Source organism: Barbus barbus (assembly GCF_936440315.1).
Source record: "Barbus barbus genome assembly, chromosome: 1".
Lineage (NCBI taxonomy): Eukaryota > Metazoa > Chordata > Actinopteri > Cypriniformes > Cyprinidae > Barbus > Barbus barbus.
Window position 1 is genome coordinate 34,478,597 of NC_136729.1, and position 19,289 is coordinate 34,497,885.

Genomic DNA, 19,289 nt, shown 5'->3' on the forward strand with positions numbered 1-19,289 from the left:
TGATACAAGACGTTACTTAAATGAGCCTCGTTACTGAGGTAGTTGGCCGTTCTTGTGTAATTATTTTGTTGGTGCTTCCTCATAATTGAAAATTAATTACGTTTGTAATCTCAGCTTTATTACAATGCAAATTTAATTGGTTTTTCACAGGTAATTACTCTTGCGGAGCGGCAAAGGTGGCAGTAATCCTGTGATAAGCTAACAACAGCTCTTGGGCTCCGATTGTGACATTTTGTGCAGATTTGGAGTGTCGGACAAACAATGTGGCTCCCTATAGCTCTGCCACGGCACCCTTATTTAGCAATAGCTGTATGCCAAATGATCTATTTAAATGGTTGTGAATTAAAAAGTAGTTTATTAGGAGTTTAGCTAAAAAGCTGAAACAACCTTTTAACCTCTTTGTTTTATTTTAAACCAGTGACTGGAATAAAAATGTGAAAAAATGAATCTCCACCTTACACAGTTGGGAATAAAGTGAGTTGATTATCTAGCTTATTATATTAAACAAAGCCTAAAAACCTAAATTGCTTAAATAGCATGATTCAGCAGCTCAATCCACAGGACTTCAGTGGGAACCGGTCTGGATTCTGATGTGACTCTAAAACACTGAATTTCTTGTGTTTGAGTCATTATGTTTTGTGTAACTACCATGTTTCATGACTCATTCAGTCTCTCTTATGTTGCCGGATCACAGTCAAATGTTCTGATGTTGAATTTCTTGCTAGGTTATAGTTTGTAATTGATTGGTGTGCTCAGTTTCTGCACACCATTCGGGCCCTGAAACAGCAAAACAACCCGCAGCATCATACTTCTCCATTAGCATTACATCACAGCTGGGATGAGGTTTAGCTTTTAGTACACATTGTTCTGTTTACCCAGGAAGATACTGTTTACATCCAGCAAAAAGGCTAGCATCTGACTAATTTTGCTGCCTCTGACAAGTGATAACGTATATGTTATTTAGATGTCAAGCTTTGTCATCAACGACAGACGTATAGATTTTTCATCCCTTTTTAAAGATGCTTTTGTTATCCCAACTCTTCATGATTACTGTATATGATTAGTTGCATATTATTTTCATATAGCCTTTTTCCCCTGCTATTCCCTGCTCAACCTCGTCAGACCTGCAGCCCACTAGCTGAGATGCCCTGATCTAAATGAACATTATGCCTATTAACTATCTTCAAGAGACTATGAGTAAGAGCATGAATACCAACCTACAGATCCTTAATTTACTGTGCTATTTTAATAGTGGTAATCAAACTGTGGAAAGCAGCTAATTTACTCTGCAGGAGATTTTTCTTTTTTCTTTCACTAAATCTGCACTATCGGGAAGACCACTGTGACTAGCTGTCACAATTTTGTTTTTCTTACTTGAGTGAGTTTTCCTCAGGGTAGAGTTTCAGAAGGTCGTTCTCTGTATAGACATACCTAAAGTCTATAAAAAGCTATTGAATGTTTCTACCGCTGTTGCTCAGGAAAACATGTGGTTCAATGAACACACAAACCTGCTGTTTATTGATATACTTATTGACTGCATAAAGAAGACAATTTTTTTACTATGTAGTACTGTAAATACTATGCTTTTCGAGCATAGAATTTACATAGCGAAATCGTGGCCTAATGTCGAAGTCGTGGCCTAATTTTACATTGGGAAGTCGTGGCCTAATGGTTAGAGAGTCGGATTGTAATCCAAAGGTTGCAGGTTCGAGTCTCGGGTCGGCAGGGATTGTAGGTGGGGGGAGTGAATGTCCAGCGCTCTCTCCACCCTCAATACCACGACTGAGGTGCCCTTGAGCAAGGCACCGAACCCCCAACTGCTCCCCGGGCGCCGCAGAATAAATGGCTGCCCACTGCTCCGGGTGTATGTTCACGGTGTGTGTGTGTGTTCACTGCTGTGTGTGTGCACGTTGGATGGGTTAAATGCAGAGCACGAATTCCGAGTATGGGTCACCATACTTGGCAGTATGTCACTTCACTTCACTTCACTTTTCAATAGCTTTCCATAAAATGTAAATAGCAAAAACAGACAAGGTAACAAAAAAAAAAAAAAAGATAAATGATGTAAAATCAAAATTCAAGAATTTACAGAATTTGACAACCAAAGTGATTTGTCACTTTTTCTTTCTGCAGTATCATACAGGGGTTTTCTCCTCGCTCTCCATGGATATCTGGAGACAATAACAAATCTATTAACATTTACGTTTCACTTGTGAGTGGTATTTCACTTGTTTAGCTTTAATGATCATTCATTTTCACCAAATATTATATGTTGCCTAATTCAAAAATGGGTGCTGAATAATGGTTTTTCATGTAAGTCTTTTGATACTTTATACTGTATTATGTCAAATGGACATTCCAGTGCTGTTATAGGTGCAATGGGACTAAAAGCAAGCTTTATGATCAGAGGTTATAAACATTATTCATTAATAAATAGATATGCTGAGAAAATACTTGATTGTTTGTCCATTTTGTTGAATGAGATTGACATATGCCTATTTTAACATTACAGCTTCCAGGTGTCCATTTTCTGAAAACAGAATAAAAAGTCCTTATAAAACACTTAGTTAAGAGGTTCTTAAATGCCAGAGATGATTATATGAACAGACAACTGATACACCATTTGCTGAAGTGGCTATTTTGAACAAGTATGTACTTTAATCCACTCAAAAAATATCTTTCAAATATCAAAAATATTTGCATATGAAAATGTTGCAAACTAGATCTGCATCGTATCACTGTAGTGTCTGAAGTGTGGAGTAAAAGATGTATTTATTCTTGCATCAGCGTTAATGGAAAAACTATTATTTTACCTGTTTACACAAATTAGCTGCATTAATTTTCGATATGCGTATAAAATAAGTTCCCACTTTTAAGGATGGTATTTTACCCTATTTGAACTTTCAGCCCACCAGTATAAGCCACAGAAGTTGATAACATACTCCTTACCTCTGTCATGAAAACAGCTGAAGAAGAAAGAGTTCCCCGGCAGATTGGAAGAGGAATCTTACTAAGTACCTTTTTTGTGACACTCAGGGGGGAATATGAAATTGAGTAGTGAAGAATCTGAGCTGCTATCCAAAGGATTAAAGGTCTGATTCAGAGGTTGGGTGAGAAAACAGCAGCTATTGAGATCAATACAGTTCTACCACTCTTCAGCTTTTGAGCGAGAGATTTTTGCGTTTCTAAAACGGCAAACTGTCACTTATGTTCTACTTCAGCTTTCAAAAGCACATGAATTCACATTTGGCACCAAAGCAATAGCAGTAACAACAATGGAAAATTGTTGGAAATTCCACAATCTATGCCATTGGATATAATGCAGCCGTGAGTGAAAGGCTGACAGGCTCTACAGTCATCACATGCTATTTTAGATTCAGCCTCAAATGGAGCTCTGCCGAGTCCAAAAGCTGAGCTGTACTGTGGTAGACATACCAAATTGATTACAGGCGGCCTGCATCAATTATTAATGGAAGCACTTTCTTCAAAGTGCATCTTTAATGTTGAGCGCAATACTCCTAGACTCACCTGACCAGCATCAGCTCAGACCAGACCAGACCAAGATCGGCTCACTTTCACAGGCATGTCGCCAGACGTGACCTTGATGTTGCTGTAATAGGAGGTTCAGTTTTTGCACGCAATCGGCAGAATTAAAGAACAGCAGTCACACGGGATCAATAGTTAAACATAAATTGTGCTTTGATGCCTCAGTACTGTTGATGGTTTCCCCCCAACAAATGTAATTAAAATCAGAGTTAAGTGCCCTGTTTGCTGGCTGCTGAGGAGCTACTGCTGTTTCAGTTTATAAGCTCGACCCGATATGCAGTGACATTTCTAGGTTGTAATTTGTTCTACATTCTTGTATCATGTTCTGTTCCGTTGAATTGAATGCTACTGCCTAACATTACGCTTCAATTACGTTTTGTCCCATTGTTCTGTGCTCGACTCAATTGGATTACGCTCTATTGAATTACCTCTTATTCAGTTCTGTTTCATTCTGCCCTGGTCATATGAAGTTAAAGAACAGACTGTGGCCTCCAGTGCTATTGACTCACAAACGATAGTCACATTATCATGGACATGTTTCAGAGCATATGGCTCTATGTAAGAGGCTGTAACCTCTCCAAGTAGCTTTTTAATGGGGTCTTTCTTTTCTTGTTCGTCCGTTTGTGCGTGTGGCTTTGTGGGATATGCTGTGGAGCAGAATCAAGTTTAATGCTGTTTAATTTCTTTGGGCTGGTGCTCATCTGTGCTGGACTGCTGCATCTGTTCGGTCATCAAAGTTTTGAAGATCTTGAGAATAATAGTCAGCAAAAACAGTCCACTTTCTGTGTTCTGGCAAGAACTAGGCTATTCGATGTTTTCGATTTACTAAACTAAGTTAAATGAAATGAAATTAAAAGTAGTTAGTTTTAAACATCAAATGTCTGTCTCTCCCCCATAAGAAAGGTAATTTTGGCCTGTTCCACACTGTAAAAAAAAAATCGTAAAATTTACGGTAAAAAACTGGCAGCTGTGGTTGCCAGAATTCTACCGTAAAAAATACGGTAGCAACGTTTTAGGTTTTACGGTTTTAACTTAAATTTACAGTTAAATACCGTAATTTCTTTAACTAATATAATCTTAATATACCAACCTATTAAAGTACTGAAATCTGTTTTGTTCCTTTGAAATACACTGATAACCACCAAATGCAGGTGATGATGAGAAAATCACATGATGAGCCAAAGCCCTTCACAAGCAACTTTTAAACAATAGCATATACAGAAGGTGCACAGTGTCATTCACACAAGCACTAAACACCATCATGGTGAGACTCATTAAACTGAAATATGCTATAAACATTAATTTAACAACATTAGATGTAACATACAACCCTAATAAACATAACTGATAAGAAAAAAATAAGAAGAAACAGTTATTTCAAAGAAAAAACGTCAAATTCAAACAGAATTTGAAATGGAACGCAGGGAATTCTGGGAACGTCAGTTTACGGTTTTTCCCTGTAAATTTTACAGGAACTTTCCGATAACCATGTAACAGGTTTTTACCGTAGCATTTTCACAGTTTTTTACCGTTAAAATCACGATCATTTTTTACAGTGCATATTTGAGGTCTTGACCTTCAAGACTACATCTAAAAACTTGACCTTCTTATACAGCTAGTAAGTAAAATCAAATAATTATCATAGGTGGCACTACTTTAGTTAACAAAACTATATAAGAAATACTACGAAAGCATTTATTAATCATAGTTAATGTTATTTTCAACATTTGATCAAACTTAGGGGTGTAGTCACTTTTGTGGCCAGCGGTTTAGACATTAATGGCTGTGTGTTGAGTTATTTTGAGGGGACAGCAAATTTACTCTGTTATACAAGCTGTACACTCACTACTTTACATTGTAGCAAAGTGTCATTTCTTCAGTGTTGTCGCATGAAAAGATATAATAAAATATTTACAAAAATGTGAGGGGTGTACTTACTTCTGTGAGATACTGTATAAATAAATACATAAAATATTGCAGCACATAATATTGCTCAACATATTGCTAATGCATTAGCTAATGTTAAGTAATTGAATCATATTGTGAAAAATAATATATATATATATATTAATAGTTAAACTATATATTATAGTTTAAATTTAAGTTCTGTTACAAATATTCTATTTTAATATTTATTTAATTGATTTTTAGCTAGAAAATAAAATACTAATTAGGTTTTAACCGTTGTATTATGTACCCTATTCATTGAAAGTGTCATAGAATGTAAATGTCTTTGTATTTTTATATTTGTAACATAACATTAAATCACACCGACTGCAGAAGCATTTTTAGTGTCCTGTTTTATTAAAGAGGGAATAGGTGCTGATATTGAGAGAAGGTGATTTAGTCCTATTTTCTACTACACTGCTTGATTTCCTCTCCTGATTTAACAGCTCCTTTACCTTTTCCTACATAATTAATCATGCACCATCTCATATAGACATGAGAGGGATGGACTCAGGGCATGTAGGAAAGTGAGAAACTAAATTTAATTAAAACCAATACAATGCAATGTACACGAGCACAGCGTGAGAAGTGCCTGCTCAGCAGACTGAATATGGCCACGACACTGTGCAGGATTCATTTCAAGTAAAAACAAAAATTGAAGCGGAAAGGCTGCTCGTCAATTTAGAGCGATGAGCGTTTCTGCTGACAGCAGAGTTTCAGTTCCTCCTTGCCCTAAAATGTATACCAGCCGCAGCTGTCAGTGGAGCTTTATCGGTCCATATGAGGGGGTGAGGCAGGTCTGACTGTGTGTAATGAGCTGCAAATCAAATAGAAACCTCTCTGAGTCTCAGTTGCAAAGAGCCACCGTTTCATGCAGGTGGGGTCATGTGTTTCTACAATCCAACATATTTTGTGAGGTGGCTCCTACGAATTCACCACCTAGTAAAATATGTAAGATTTTTCAGAAATCGTACGAGGTCGTACAAATTTGTATGATTTGTGAAAAATCGTGCGAGGTAGTGAATTCATAGGAATTTGTACGAATGACCACCCCTAAACGTACCCCTCACAAAAATCATACAAAAACGGTCATCTGAATTAGCCACCTTGTAAAATATGTATAAATTGCTGTGAGATTGGGTTGGACTTTTCACAGGAAAAGCACATGATTTTTATTTTTTTTATAAGCCTGTTTAAATATGTGAACAAAAAGACACATTTTTGGACTAATTCTAAAGACTTAATTAGTCTTTAGTGACAGGTTTTCATATTAGTCTAATGTAAACCTAAACTTATTCTTTGTTCAGGAAACCAGTTTTAATTCCTCACTTTGGCATCATTGGCAAACAAAAATACCACTAACATTTAGATATACTTATGTTTAGATAACTTGTTTTTCATTGATTTTGCATCAGATTCGCACAGAAATTACACACTTAATCTTTAGTTGTTTTTTTAAATTACAACATTATTCCTTTTTACAACCATTATTCTCATATAGAACTCACTGTTCAATGCAAATCTGTGTTGATTTTAACCTGATGTAAAGAATTAGACCTGATGTAAAGTCTGCCATAAAGTGAGGACGACCACAACAATACGGTGTCTTTACTAAAAAGGTATAACATATTTTATGTACCAAACACAAAATCACATACAGCACAGTACAACAAATTAAACAATCGAGGCATTAAACAAAACAACATCTTTGGCACTTGACAAATAGATGATAGTCAAACAAAAAATGTAAACAAGACAGAGGCATAACATTAAAACGCAACAACAATTAAGTAAAAAAAAATTGCAAGGTGATAAAAAGTCAAGGTTTTGGCAATGTGATGGTCCATCCAAAACGTTCTCAGTCTGCATGTTTTCATGCAAAACCGCGTCATCTCTGCTGTGCCCGGCTGTATTTGAATGCCGGTTTGCGAGGCCTCATCCAGGGCCCTAGCACCATGCTCTTTCCATCCCTTGTGAGACAGCTCACTATAGTACCAGTCGCCAAGGGTCCTTATTTAGTGCAAATAGGCTAGCTGCAGTCTCTAAAAATGAATCCTGCAAGCGTCATTTTCGGAAAGCGGATGGAACTATGAGTGGTTTGGGTCCTGAAACAGGTCTGAAAGAAAAAAAAATATTGGTTAGATATACACTACAACCATCTCACTGATTTACAGAAATATCAGAAATTCATCTTACTTTCTGGTCATAAAACAACAACCTTGAGTTCCTTAAAAAAACAACAACAACAAAAAAATCATGTCTGACTATTATTTTATACGTCAGGCTTTTCAGGGTTAAAACTGTTGTAAAAGCAGAAAGATCTCACAAGATCCTTCAAATGAAAGACACTACACTCTTAAATGAATGTTTTTCCAAGGTTCACCAAATGAATCGCTTATACCTTTCTTTCTGTGTGAAAAACCACGATATAAACATGATATCCTGCTGAGCCTGTCAAAACGAAATGCAGTTTTCAGCATATACAGTCGATTCCTCAGAGTCTCACTGTTATGTGTTGAAAATTAATGTGTCTTTTTATCACAACATAATACTAAGCTGCCGCCGCCACTGGGAAGCTACGAACGGATTTATCTTCACAAGCTGAAACTCTGTGAGATTCGGTTGTTCTTAGATTGGAGGAGCATACAGTTCTGGAGACAAGCAGAAATGAGGCCTGGATATATGTAGGTGCAGTTATTTCTGAAAATAAGTGCTAGACGGTTACGTTTGAGAACTGATAGCAGACTAGCATTGATGTGAAGACTCAAGGAAAGAAAAGCAGATTTCAACTTGAAAAATTCACTTCTTACAAGATTCCATTGGGGCATGTGTAATTCCCCATAAAACCTACTACTGTATATAAATGAGAAAAACACAGTCCAAATGTTTGATGTGTTGTAAAAATTCAGTCCTATATTTACTGCATTCAAGAGCAGGTAGAGAGGTGGAAAGAATCCCATAAAATATCCAAACCGCACGCTTCACCACCCACTGTTCGGCACGCTTATTTGTATCTAACATTGCCTCTGATCCGTTTGGTCTGGCAAAGAAAAACAAAGCATCAAATAATTAGAGCAGTCAGACTCTCACTCATTAGGACTGCCTTTCTTATTGGAGAGTAACTGTTCAGTCAACTGCTACAGTTAGTATGCTAATCAGCTAATGATTTCACAATTTACATATTTTGGTCTGAGTATAAGCCACAAATGGTGAGTGGAAAAGAAAATTCCGACAGTTCTTAGAATTCAGTACATACAGCATACTGCTGTCACCAACCTGGACAACTTTTACCCTAACATTCATTAGCTCCACCCAACAGGAAGTCTACTTCTACATACTCCTCCTTGGGGATTTGTGTGATTGTCATTAAACTTTGTCAACATGATGCCAAAACAATAGTTGTTTACATGCACTAATTTTGTTAATCCAAATGAATCCAATCTGATTTTAGATTCTGAAATTCTGTTTACATGAACCGTAAACTTTGCAATTTGATTAACATTTCCTTCACATGTGCATTCTGTATTCAAACAAAACTTTAGAGCATATGCAGTGACCCTGTCGATACATTATTGGAGTTAACATCAGTGCTGTACTTTTGTCTTGATGACAAAGGGAAAGCTGACAAATATATCAGAAGGGTTACACAGGCAATTAAATTAGCAAGTAAATATTCAGTCTCTTTCACTGACCAGTTTGTAAGATGTAAAAAAACATATGCGTGTTTGTAAAAAAGAAAAATTATTAAAAAATGTTCTGGTAAATATACAGAGCAGTACTACGGTAGCCTACTGTGCATGTGCCCAAAGTATTTTTGAATAAGTGTATTCATGCTTAGTTTTTTCCTAATGATTGGAAAATGCCAGATCTACTCCACACAAATTCATACATATTGAGCTCAGCCGTGTTTCCTTGAAGGCTTTTCAATCCTATTTAGCCATCACTCAATAACAGATTATTTGGGTGCATGTAAATGTAGCTATTGAGGATGCTAAATTGTGAACAGATTTTGGATATCTCAAACGTTCTTGCCATAGTGAGTGATTAAATAAATGTCAAAACAGGGACACAGGAAGAGGAATCTTCTAAGGCTTTGTTTACACTTGGTATTAAGATGCATTTTGGGCGATCTGATCACAAGTAGACAATGCTAAAATTCAGGTGTAAATGGGCTGTAAAATGTTTTGAGCTTGTCCATTTTCAACCACTTCCAGAGGTAGTCGAAAACACATTCGATCGGATTGCTCTCGTAATATGAAAACAAGCCACAAAAGACTACCTCCTCTCTGTCTGTTGACCTAATTCTAAAACACCACAAAACGTGTTGTTGAAGTGTGTTAGCCAGACAGGATTTAAACCAAATCAATCTTAATAACTACTATTCATTTTGTATTTAATCAAGTGATATATAATTGTCCTTGAAGGCTAGAAGTGAAAAACTTATTGTATTCAGGTGTGCATAATTACTAAGCAGGTTTTCGTTATAGACAAAATGAGCCAAAAAAAAAAAAAAAACTCTGACGGAAAAGTAAACAAAGAATGAAATGCCCATGATAAATATTCAAAACTAATGCAATACAGAAATAGCAAAGTTAAAGCATGACTGCAAAATGAAAAACAAGTGGAGAAGAAAAGACACATAGTAACTGCAAAAGAATTAAGGTTTAAGAATTAATGTGAAACATTAGGTGTGAAACCATCAGGAACCATTTAGTCTCCAGTTCCACCATTTTTCAAATCTGCAACCTAACTAGAGTCTCCAGAAGTGTCAGGTTCTCAGAGACTTTGCTTGGGTAAAAAATCCTAAAAAATGGTGATTATAAAATATAAGAATAACATGCTGAAGTGTCATAAAATACATGAAAACTGATTTTTTTATAGGCTTTATAGATAGATAAGTTGAGAGTGACTCTTGAGAGTGACCAGCGTCACATCCTCTTGTACCACTCTTTCAAGAATTTATCTTCCAGAATCTGGCAGGAAGTTTTGGGAGTTCATTTTTCAGTCCATCTCCTATCCTGAAAAGTCTGTCAAAGTCTTTGAGAATCTGGCACCTTTTACTTCTGGAGACTCCAGTTAGGTTGCAGTTTTGGAAAATGGTGGAACTGGAGACTAAATGGTTCCTGATGGTTTCACACCTAATTCTTTTACAGTTACCATATGTCTTTTCTTCTCTGCCTGTTTTTTTTTTTCTGACCATGCTGACCCAATGAGCATTTCGCTGTCCAATGGTCATGGCTTAACTTAGCAAATTCTAGTATTGCATTAGTAATGCATCCTTCTCATGACCATTTAATAATTTTTTGACTTTTCAGTCAGAGTTAAATCTCTTTTTTTGGCTCATTTTATCTGTAAAAGAAAGCCTGCTTTTTAACTATGCACACCTGAACATAAGGAGTTTTTAATTTTTTTTTACTTCCAGCCTTCATGGACAATTATATATTACTTATAAATGATTAAATACAAAAATAAAATCGGTAAAATGTGGTTGAAAAAAAAAGATCAGAATATCAACTTGCATAATAATTATGCACACACTGTAAATTGCGCAAGCTTATTTAGCAGTATTATAACAAAAAATCTGAAAAATCCCATACATGCACTCACCCAAAAAAACCCTCCCCTCAAAATCAGGACAGAAGTGTTTGAAAGCGGACTAAAAGAGATGGACTAAAACAGCAGGTGTAAATAGGAATGTGTCTCCCTCGTCTAATTCTGATTCGATCGACCAAAATTCTGATTCGATCTTCGTACCAGGTGTAAACAGGGCCTATCTGATTTAGATCAAATTGATGTTGTATGTTTGGTTATGGGGGCTCATCACATGGATGCGGATATCCTCTCATCTGTGGAACTTATGATGTGTTTACTCACCGGAATGCCTTTAAAGGGGGAACAGCAGTCACTTTTCCCACAGGCTTGGGGCCAACTGAAGGGGGCATCATCACCATGAGCCCCCCACCAGAGGGTTTGGGTTGTGCTCCACGAGCAGGGCTGAGAGGAAGAGGCCTCTGGGGGGGTGTGGACGGGGGTCTAGGCTGTGGTTCTAATACCATCTGTATGAGGACAGGAAAAAGAAGCAAATTAGAATTTGAGGTGCGCTTTGTTCAGGAGTTCTTGCAGCGTGTTCACAGATTGTTTCAATACAGATTAAAACAGGTGTTTCAAGCAGCATTTCATTTGATGAGATTGTGATCTTTGGCTCCCACAGTGATTTTGATTAAACCAAAAGAATATGAGTACACTGAATTCTCACCAGTGGTGAGCGTGATGGGTTGAGGGGGAGAGGCTTCTTGGGAGGACTGAGTTTCTGAGGTGATGCTACAGATTTGGGTGTGCTGGGTGAGTTTGGCGGCTTGCTGATGGGCGGAGGAGGTCGGGGTCCTTTGATGTTGTGGAGGGGACGGACGATATTGACTGGCTGAGGACCATTGGAAGCGAGATTTGGCCTCAGAGGAAGCACCTCTTTGCTGGTGTGAGGTAGCTTGAGAGGGAAAAAAGGAAAGGGATGGGATATTGGTGATGCTACATGATTTGAAAATTTAATTACAGATATTATAGATATCTAACTGAAAATAAACGCACTTCAAAGGACTAATGTCATGACAGAGGTGATGGGGGTCATAAAACTGATGAATGCTAGAGAAAAATCTAAATGCATATAGAAATTAATACTTTTATTGAGCAAGATATTAAAATATAAATATAATATAGATATTAAAATATAAAAACTGTTACTATTTTTACTGTATTTTTGATCAATTAAATACAGCTTTGGTAAGCAAAAGAGACTTAAAAACATTACAAATATCTTACCAACCCCCCAAATATGTACAGTATAATGTAATGCAAAGTCCCGTATCTCATTAAAGATTACATATGAAAGTGTTTTGTATGTATTTTGATACCTTGAGATTACCACTTCTGTTGGAGGGTCCCACCACCTTCAGATGGAAAGCATGGTTAAGGTGGCCATTCTTCCCCTTTTCAACGGAGCCCTCATTTCTGAAAACATATGAAAACACATAGAAATGGTTTATGAAAATGAACAAACTTTAAGGAAACAGACAAACATTGTGTTTTTTGTCAGTTTGTTAAAGCACAAGATTTACTTCAGACTTTCAGTATGTACCATAATAATACCATAATTTACTAAGCATGCTATTCAAAAGTAGACTGAATAATGAACATGCTCGTGTGTATATTCATACAGTGACATCAGAAAGCATTCAGACCACTTGGAGAGTATTCATAGTTCTGAACAGACTGAATTATTTATAGTATTTGACACAATATACCAAAAGGACAAATTGAACGTGATTTATTATGTATGCATGTATGAAAAATCTGAAATCTATTATTTGCATTATTATTCAGACCCCGTGTAGCTGTGCATGCTGTGTGGCAGTGATGACAGCAGGAGGTCTTCTTTGGGTGTGATTTGCACACCTGGATTTTTTTCCCCCCTTCGTCCTTGCAGATCCCTTCAAACTTTGTCAGCTTGGTTGTGAATAGTTTGTCGACAGTATTTCTATGGAGTCATTTTAGCTGGAACACTCAAGGACATTATTTGTCCCAAGGCCAATCCAGGATCATCTTGGCTTTGCGCTCCAGGTCATTCTGACACTGAATGAAGAATCTTTTCTCTTGACAGAGGTTGTGTGCAGGTTTTCTGCAAGGATCATTCTATATTTGGCTCTATTCAACTTCTGTCATGTTGCCTGCCAATCCTAAAGTCTGTTGCTGAGAATAAGGCTTCACTGCAGCTGCACTTAGTAGTCAAATAAAATGATCAGATTACAGATCTTTATCAGGTGCAGGTATTTTAATATTTTTTTTTAAAAAACAAACTGTTTTGTCTAACATTGAACATGCACAAAGATTATTTTCAAAATTGAATTTACTTGTTAGCCAGCATGAGTTTTCCCAAAATACATGGTAAATACTCTGAATTGCAACTGTGCCTGTCATATGCCATCATGGCTACTCGTTTTGGAAGTGGTAGACCTCTATTTTTTGGGCTTTTTATTCTGCACAGATTTTCCCTAACTGACACTGATGCAAAACAGATTTAAGCATGTCCATTTGAAGCTGCAGCAGATATTCTGGGATTTAAAGTCTTACATGAATGGCTTTAAAGGGGTTGTTCTCCAAAAAAATGAAAAACTTTACATCATTTATTCACCCTCACCCTTCCAAACTGGTAAGATTTTTCTCTTTCTTCTGTGGAACATAAAATACAATATTTTATAGAATGTTGAGAACTAAGTGGTTTTGGTGACTATTGATTTCTATTGTATAAACAAAAAAACAAAGCCACTTCTTGAAATATCTTCGTTAATGTTACACAGAAGTAATAATGAAAGTCATGCATGTTTAGAACGACAGAAGGTCGTAATTGAAAATGATTACAGAATCTTCATTTTTGGGCAAATCAAGAGCACAAGTTAAGTTGAAACATTGCTGTTAGCAGATGTACATCAGTAATTGTGGTGCATTAGGTTGCATTTAATTTAGTAATTTTACTGGAACTGATAGAGTTCAGATGTGAGATCGTACGTGCCGGGAATCGCTCTGTGCCAAATGCGACCTGGTCTGCCACTGACTACAAGTAAGGATAATACTGTACCTAATCTGACTAACTTTTAATGTTTTTAATGACTGGGGAGGATTCAAAGTGAAGTAACCTCAGTTATCTCACTGCAGCTGCTGTTTTCAGCAAATGTGAAGAGAGATCACATAATTAGATTTCAAAGGATACTGACAGCTGAACTAATCGCATATTTTTAGAGGGCCTCAGATGAAAGACAGGGCTCTTGCACCCTATAGAACAGCAACTATTATTTCTTATAAAAGTCCTTTATAAAGCAGGTCACAAAAAATAGTTTGAAAGTATTTGACAAAGCAAAATGTGTCTCTGAAATACCTTGATTAAATTTGGGAAACAGACTGATAGTGTTTGAAATAATAATAAAAGGAAAATGAAAAACAACTCAGCTATAGATAAGGGCTGGGGGATCACTGAGTTAATATTATCTAAGGGGCCAGATAATATACATATTTGTGTAAATACAGAGAAGGGGTTTTTGTCTTTAAGAGATAAGAATATGTGATATGGCGAAACACACAAGGAAAGGAAGTCTCTTCAAAGTAGATTTGGTTTCAAGTGGAAAAGCATTATGGATCAAAGAAAGATTGACCAATTGACTTTTTTTGAAAATGTATAATCTAGGAAGTCAGTGGTTATGAGCAGCTCCTTGAGAAGAGGAATTCAGATATTGGATACAGGAACGATGACGACATTATCTGAGAAACCAATATCTGCTGAAGAAATATGGCTTCTATAATGGCATTAATCAGCTGAAAAGTGGCAAAGCCTCGGGAATGGATGGTTTTCCAACTGCATTTTGTACTGCAGTTCCATAAAAGTACTCCAAAAGCCATGACATCTATATTGCTTAAAAAGAAAATTCCCAAAAGTACGACTTCTATCAGCCAGTTGTGATAGGACGGAACCCATTTCTCATCAACCTTGGCTTGAAAGAGCCCATTTAAACTGACCCCAAAGTCAATAGCAAGGATAAGTCCATTTTGTAGTATTTTCTCCTATCTTCTTTTTTTTTCGTGGTTAAAATCAATGCGTTTATTGTATAAATATTCTATCAACAGTCTATTTCTGTCAACAAAACAAATGTAAGGCTGATGCCCTTTTATCAATGTAGAGTAACGTATGCTTTTTTTTCACTTATAAGTTATAGGAATAACATAAATAGTCATTCTAAAGAAAGCAATTCAAGTCCTGCTTCAAACAAAGCCAAACAGGACTTAAAAGTGTACAAGGTGTGTGCTTCCTCACCAAAAGTGAGTTAAAAGCCATCAAACATTTTGATATTAGCTATAAAAATATATGCTCCAGCAATAGAGACAGTTTGTCGTCCTTGAGAAACATGCTTGTGTAAGAAGGATGGGCTTGAGGAAACAAAGAATATGCTGCTGTCACTTTTATTTCTAGAAATCTAAGAAATAAAAACTCTAGGAATCAGTCACACCACAAATTTGCATGAAGATAATATTGTGCTGAATCACTCAGCATGTCACAGGTGGTACTACTCAATGCGGTCGAAATTGCTCACTTCAGTTCAGTTATTCTCTAATTTATGGCATGAATTCAATGGGTCCCTCCAGGAACGAAATACCCAATTTACCTAAACAGACAGTTTTAAGATGAATGGCTCAAAATGTATACCATCTGACAACACCGAAGGCCACTGCACCTTTAGCAGCCTTGACTGGCCAGACATGTTTTTTTTTTTTTTTTTGGATACAATCTCAAACAACTAATAAAGTTCTTTCATAACTTCAAAGACCTTTTATAGATTTTTGCTCTGCTGTGCAGTGTGTAAAAAATACATACAGTACCTTTCTAAAATCATGTCCAATCAAATGAATTTGCATAATGGGTCTAAAAATAATTTCTAGAGATGATCAAAAGAAACAGGACACATCTGAGCTCAATACACGGTCTGAGATTTTAGCTTGCTGCTATAAATCCTTTCAAACTTCTTTGAACCCATTTTCACATTGCAACTGTGGTGGTTTGTGTGTAAATGGATATGCATAAAATTTTTAACAAAACAGTGAAAGGGTCTGAACACTTTGTAAAGGCACTGCATAAGTGTGTGTGTTGCTACAGTAATACCTGCTGGCTTTGCTCTTCTCTCTCTGTATTCTCCACTTGTGGTAGAAGGAGCTTTTTATCTTGATGCAGTAGAAGGCAATAAGTACAGCAGGGAGAAGCACTAGAAAAGCAAAGAGCAGCCCAACAACCAATCCCACCTGACCTGAGGACAGATATAGAACGTACAGCGACTGTTAAACAAGGGTCAACAGCAAACACAAAGGGAAGTGCTAGGCAAATATCTGCCACTCTGAATAATAGATCTTGTGTGCACTGCATTCAGTCTGTACTATAATAATATCTACGGCTATGTTCAGAATAGCAAACTGCCATACTTTTTTTTCTCTAGCATACCACTTTAAAGCAGCATCTAGCAAATGAATAGAACGCCCGAATGACCTACTACATTTCTAAAATGTGCAACACAAAACCAGTGGACACTCTCTCCCGCAATGCAAAGCAACTTGACCTTCTATTTCCAGTGTGACTCATTAATGGAATGGAATATTAACTATCTTTTAATTTTAAGTTAAGCCATTTTTACACAAAATTGTCTCACTCTCATGCACACATTTGGTATCATGAGGTTTTTTATGTTTTTGAAGCCTTTTATGCTCACCAAGGCTACATTTATTTGAGAAAAATACAGTAAAAACAGTTATATTGTGAAATATCATTAAAATGTAAAATAACTGTTTTCTATTTTAAATATAATTTATTGCTGTGATGGCAAAGCTGAATTTTCAGCTGTCATCTCATACTTTAAAAAATCATTCTAAAGTGCTGATTTGGTGCTCATGAAACATTTCTTATTATTATCAGTATTGAAAATGGTTGTGCTCCTTTTTTTGTGGATTTTTTTTAATAGAAAGAAAATTAGAAAAAGAACAGCATCTGTTTAATATATATATATATATATTTTTTTTTTTTTCATTACAGTCACTTTTGAATTTAATAGGCACTTTCTGTATAAAGAAGTATTAATTTATTTAAAAAGTTCTTATTGACCCTTTTTGAATGGTATTGTATGTAGTGGTCATGTGACTACACTATTTATTGAAATATATAGCATATTACACATCCTATTTAAAAAAATATACTAGGCCGTATACTGAGTATGCATTAAGAAGTATTCTAGTATTCCATTCAGAACAAAAGGTTTTGTAGAGACAGTCATACATAAATGAAATGAGTGAATAATAAATTCAGGTAACACTCATTATTAACTACGAGTTTTCCCTCAATAAACTCCTAATTTGTTGTTAACACGTTAATGCGTTTTATAATTAAATAAACAGCTAATATGTGACGCTGGAGCACAAAAGCAGTCATAAGTAGCACGGGTATATTTGTAGCCATAGCCAAAAATACATTGTATGGGTCAAAATTATACATTTTTCTTTTATTAAGTAAAGATCATCATCCATGAAGATATTTTGTAAATTTCCTACCATAAATATATCAAAACTTAATTTTTGATTAGTAATATGCATTGCTAAGAACTTAATTTGGACAACTTCAAAGGCGATTTTCTCAATATTTCGATTTTTTTTGCACCCTCAGATTGCACATTTTCAGACAGTTGTCTCTCAGCCAAATATTGTTCTATCCTAACAAACTATACATCAACGGAAAGCTTATTTATTCAGCTTTCGGATGATGCATGAATCTCAATTTCACAAAATTGAGCCTTATGACAGGTTTTGTGGTCCAGGGTCACATATGTTAGTAATACACACACAAATAAGCAACTAGTTATTAGGGAATAGTGTTCCCTTATCTAAAGTGTTACCTAAATTCATAAATTCTTAGATTTGCTCTTGAAATATTTCAACAAGCAAAGATATCATTGGCCTGAGTCCTGGAAAGAGAAGCTGGACGGTAGAGATTAATGGTCAAGGTGGCATCTGATAAAAGGAGTGAGGAAGAAAGGGAAAGTGAGAAAGAGGGAGCGAGAGCCTACGAGTGATAAAATCTCAGATAAATCTATCTATAAGATGGATTAAAGAATAGGAGAGAAATAAGTGAGAGCAGAAACACATGTGCACTGAAAGCTGAAGGTGAACTCACTGTCATACTGCACAGGTCCACTGTCCACACTTCCCCCGAGTCCTGGTTTCTCACAGAAGGGGGGAGCCCACCCACGGTTACAGTGGCAGTTCCCATTACTGTTACACACCTGCAAGCAAAACAATACGACACATAGTGTGGATGAGAATTTCCATCGGGAAGGTTGGGGTGTAACTTTCACACGCCTGCAAACACTTGCAACACTGCGAGTGTTTAACCTTAAAATGATAGTAAACGGAAATCCTGTCAGCATTCACTTTTCCTCATGACTTTTTTGGTTGAAGTACACTACAAATAACTCAATATACATTTGTTTGAGTTGGTTTTTGCTTTTTTTATCACACGCAGGCATTTACCTATCATCACTTTCATTTCCTCCATTGCAGAGAACGTTTTCCGTCACGTCTTTTAGAGTATAGGGCAAATACAGAATATACCGCCTTTCATCTTAATGGAACTTCTTTTAACACAGAATATTTTACACGCTTCAATCTAACCCAGAGGCAAGACAGGAACAGAGGAAAGGAGAGAAAATGTGCTGTGTGCAAATAGCACGATCACTCACTTTATTCTCCATCCACACTTGCCTAAACCATACAATCAATATGAATCAAATGATAATGCAAATGAATAATAAAAAGGCAGTTTCTGAACCTCTAATCTCCCCTCAAAGACCTGTCGTATTTGGCTGCCCTTTTGAAAAGCGACTGGGTAAATAAACAAGAAATAAAGAAATAAAAGAAAAGCTGACAAAAGAGAGAGACAGAGGGAGGGCAAAGGGATTAGGAAAGACAGAATTTGAGTTTATATGGCTCGGAGGCTGTTTACGACTATTTGACCAGAAAATACACAAATCAAATGCTATAGCTCTGCTAATATAAGAAAAGCGTTTGGTTTTTATTAGAGGCAGTATGTGTTGGGAATGAGCGACCCAGAGGATGGTTTTAAAGGATTTAGAGGTGTGAAATCCACAATGAGTCAGTCTGGGTTAAAGAGGAACTCAAAGGGAGAAGGAATACTAAGCCATAGCATTTATTTAGCCATAATT

The 19,289-nt window shown here is 36.4% G+C and overlaps 2 protein-coding genes across 3 annotated transcripts in view; one reads left to right on the forward strand and one right to left on the reverse strand.

Moving 5' to 3' along the window:
- The window catches only part of LOC306871805 (leucine-rich repeat and calponin homology domain-containing protein 4-like), a 38,289-nt gene extending 35,842 nt beyond the window's left edge, over nucleotides 1–2,447 (forward strand). Inside the window, exon 19 of the mRNA XM_079419976.1 lies at nucleotides 151–2,447. The gene's annotated coding sequence lies outside the window, so the exon portion shown is untranslated. The remainder of the gene's footprint in view (nucleotides 1–150) is intronic.
- A 4,184-nt stretch (nucleotides 2,448–6,631) lies between these two features.
- Nucleotides 6,632–19,289, reverse strand: part of LOC306872250 (disintegrin and metalloproteinase domain-containing protein 33-like) — a 103,703-nt gene continuing 91,045 nt past the window's right edge. The window contains exons 18-23 of one of the 2 annotated variants that reach the window (XR_013784405.1): nucleotides 18,242–18,350; nucleotides 16,193–16,334; nucleotides 12,402–12,498; nucleotides 11,750–11,963; nucleotides 11,368–11,549; nucleotides 6,632–7,609 (exon numbers count right to left, since the gene is read on the reverse strand). Coding sequence is in view for 1 of the 2 variants with exons in the window: in XM_079420742.1 (XP_079276868.1) it covers nucleotides 7,558–7,609; nucleotides 11,368–11,549; nucleotides 11,750–11,977; nucleotides 12,402–12,498; nucleotides 16,193–16,334; nucleotides 18,242–18,350 (810 nt within the window). In the remaining variant the exon portion in view is untranslated. Of the gene's footprint in view, nucleotides 7,610–11,367; nucleotides 11,550–11,749; nucleotides 11,978–12,401; nucleotides 12,499–16,192; nucleotides 16,335–18,241; nucleotides 18,351–19,289 lie in introns of both variants that reach the window. The other variant, XM_079420742.1, reaches the window with a different exon arrangement.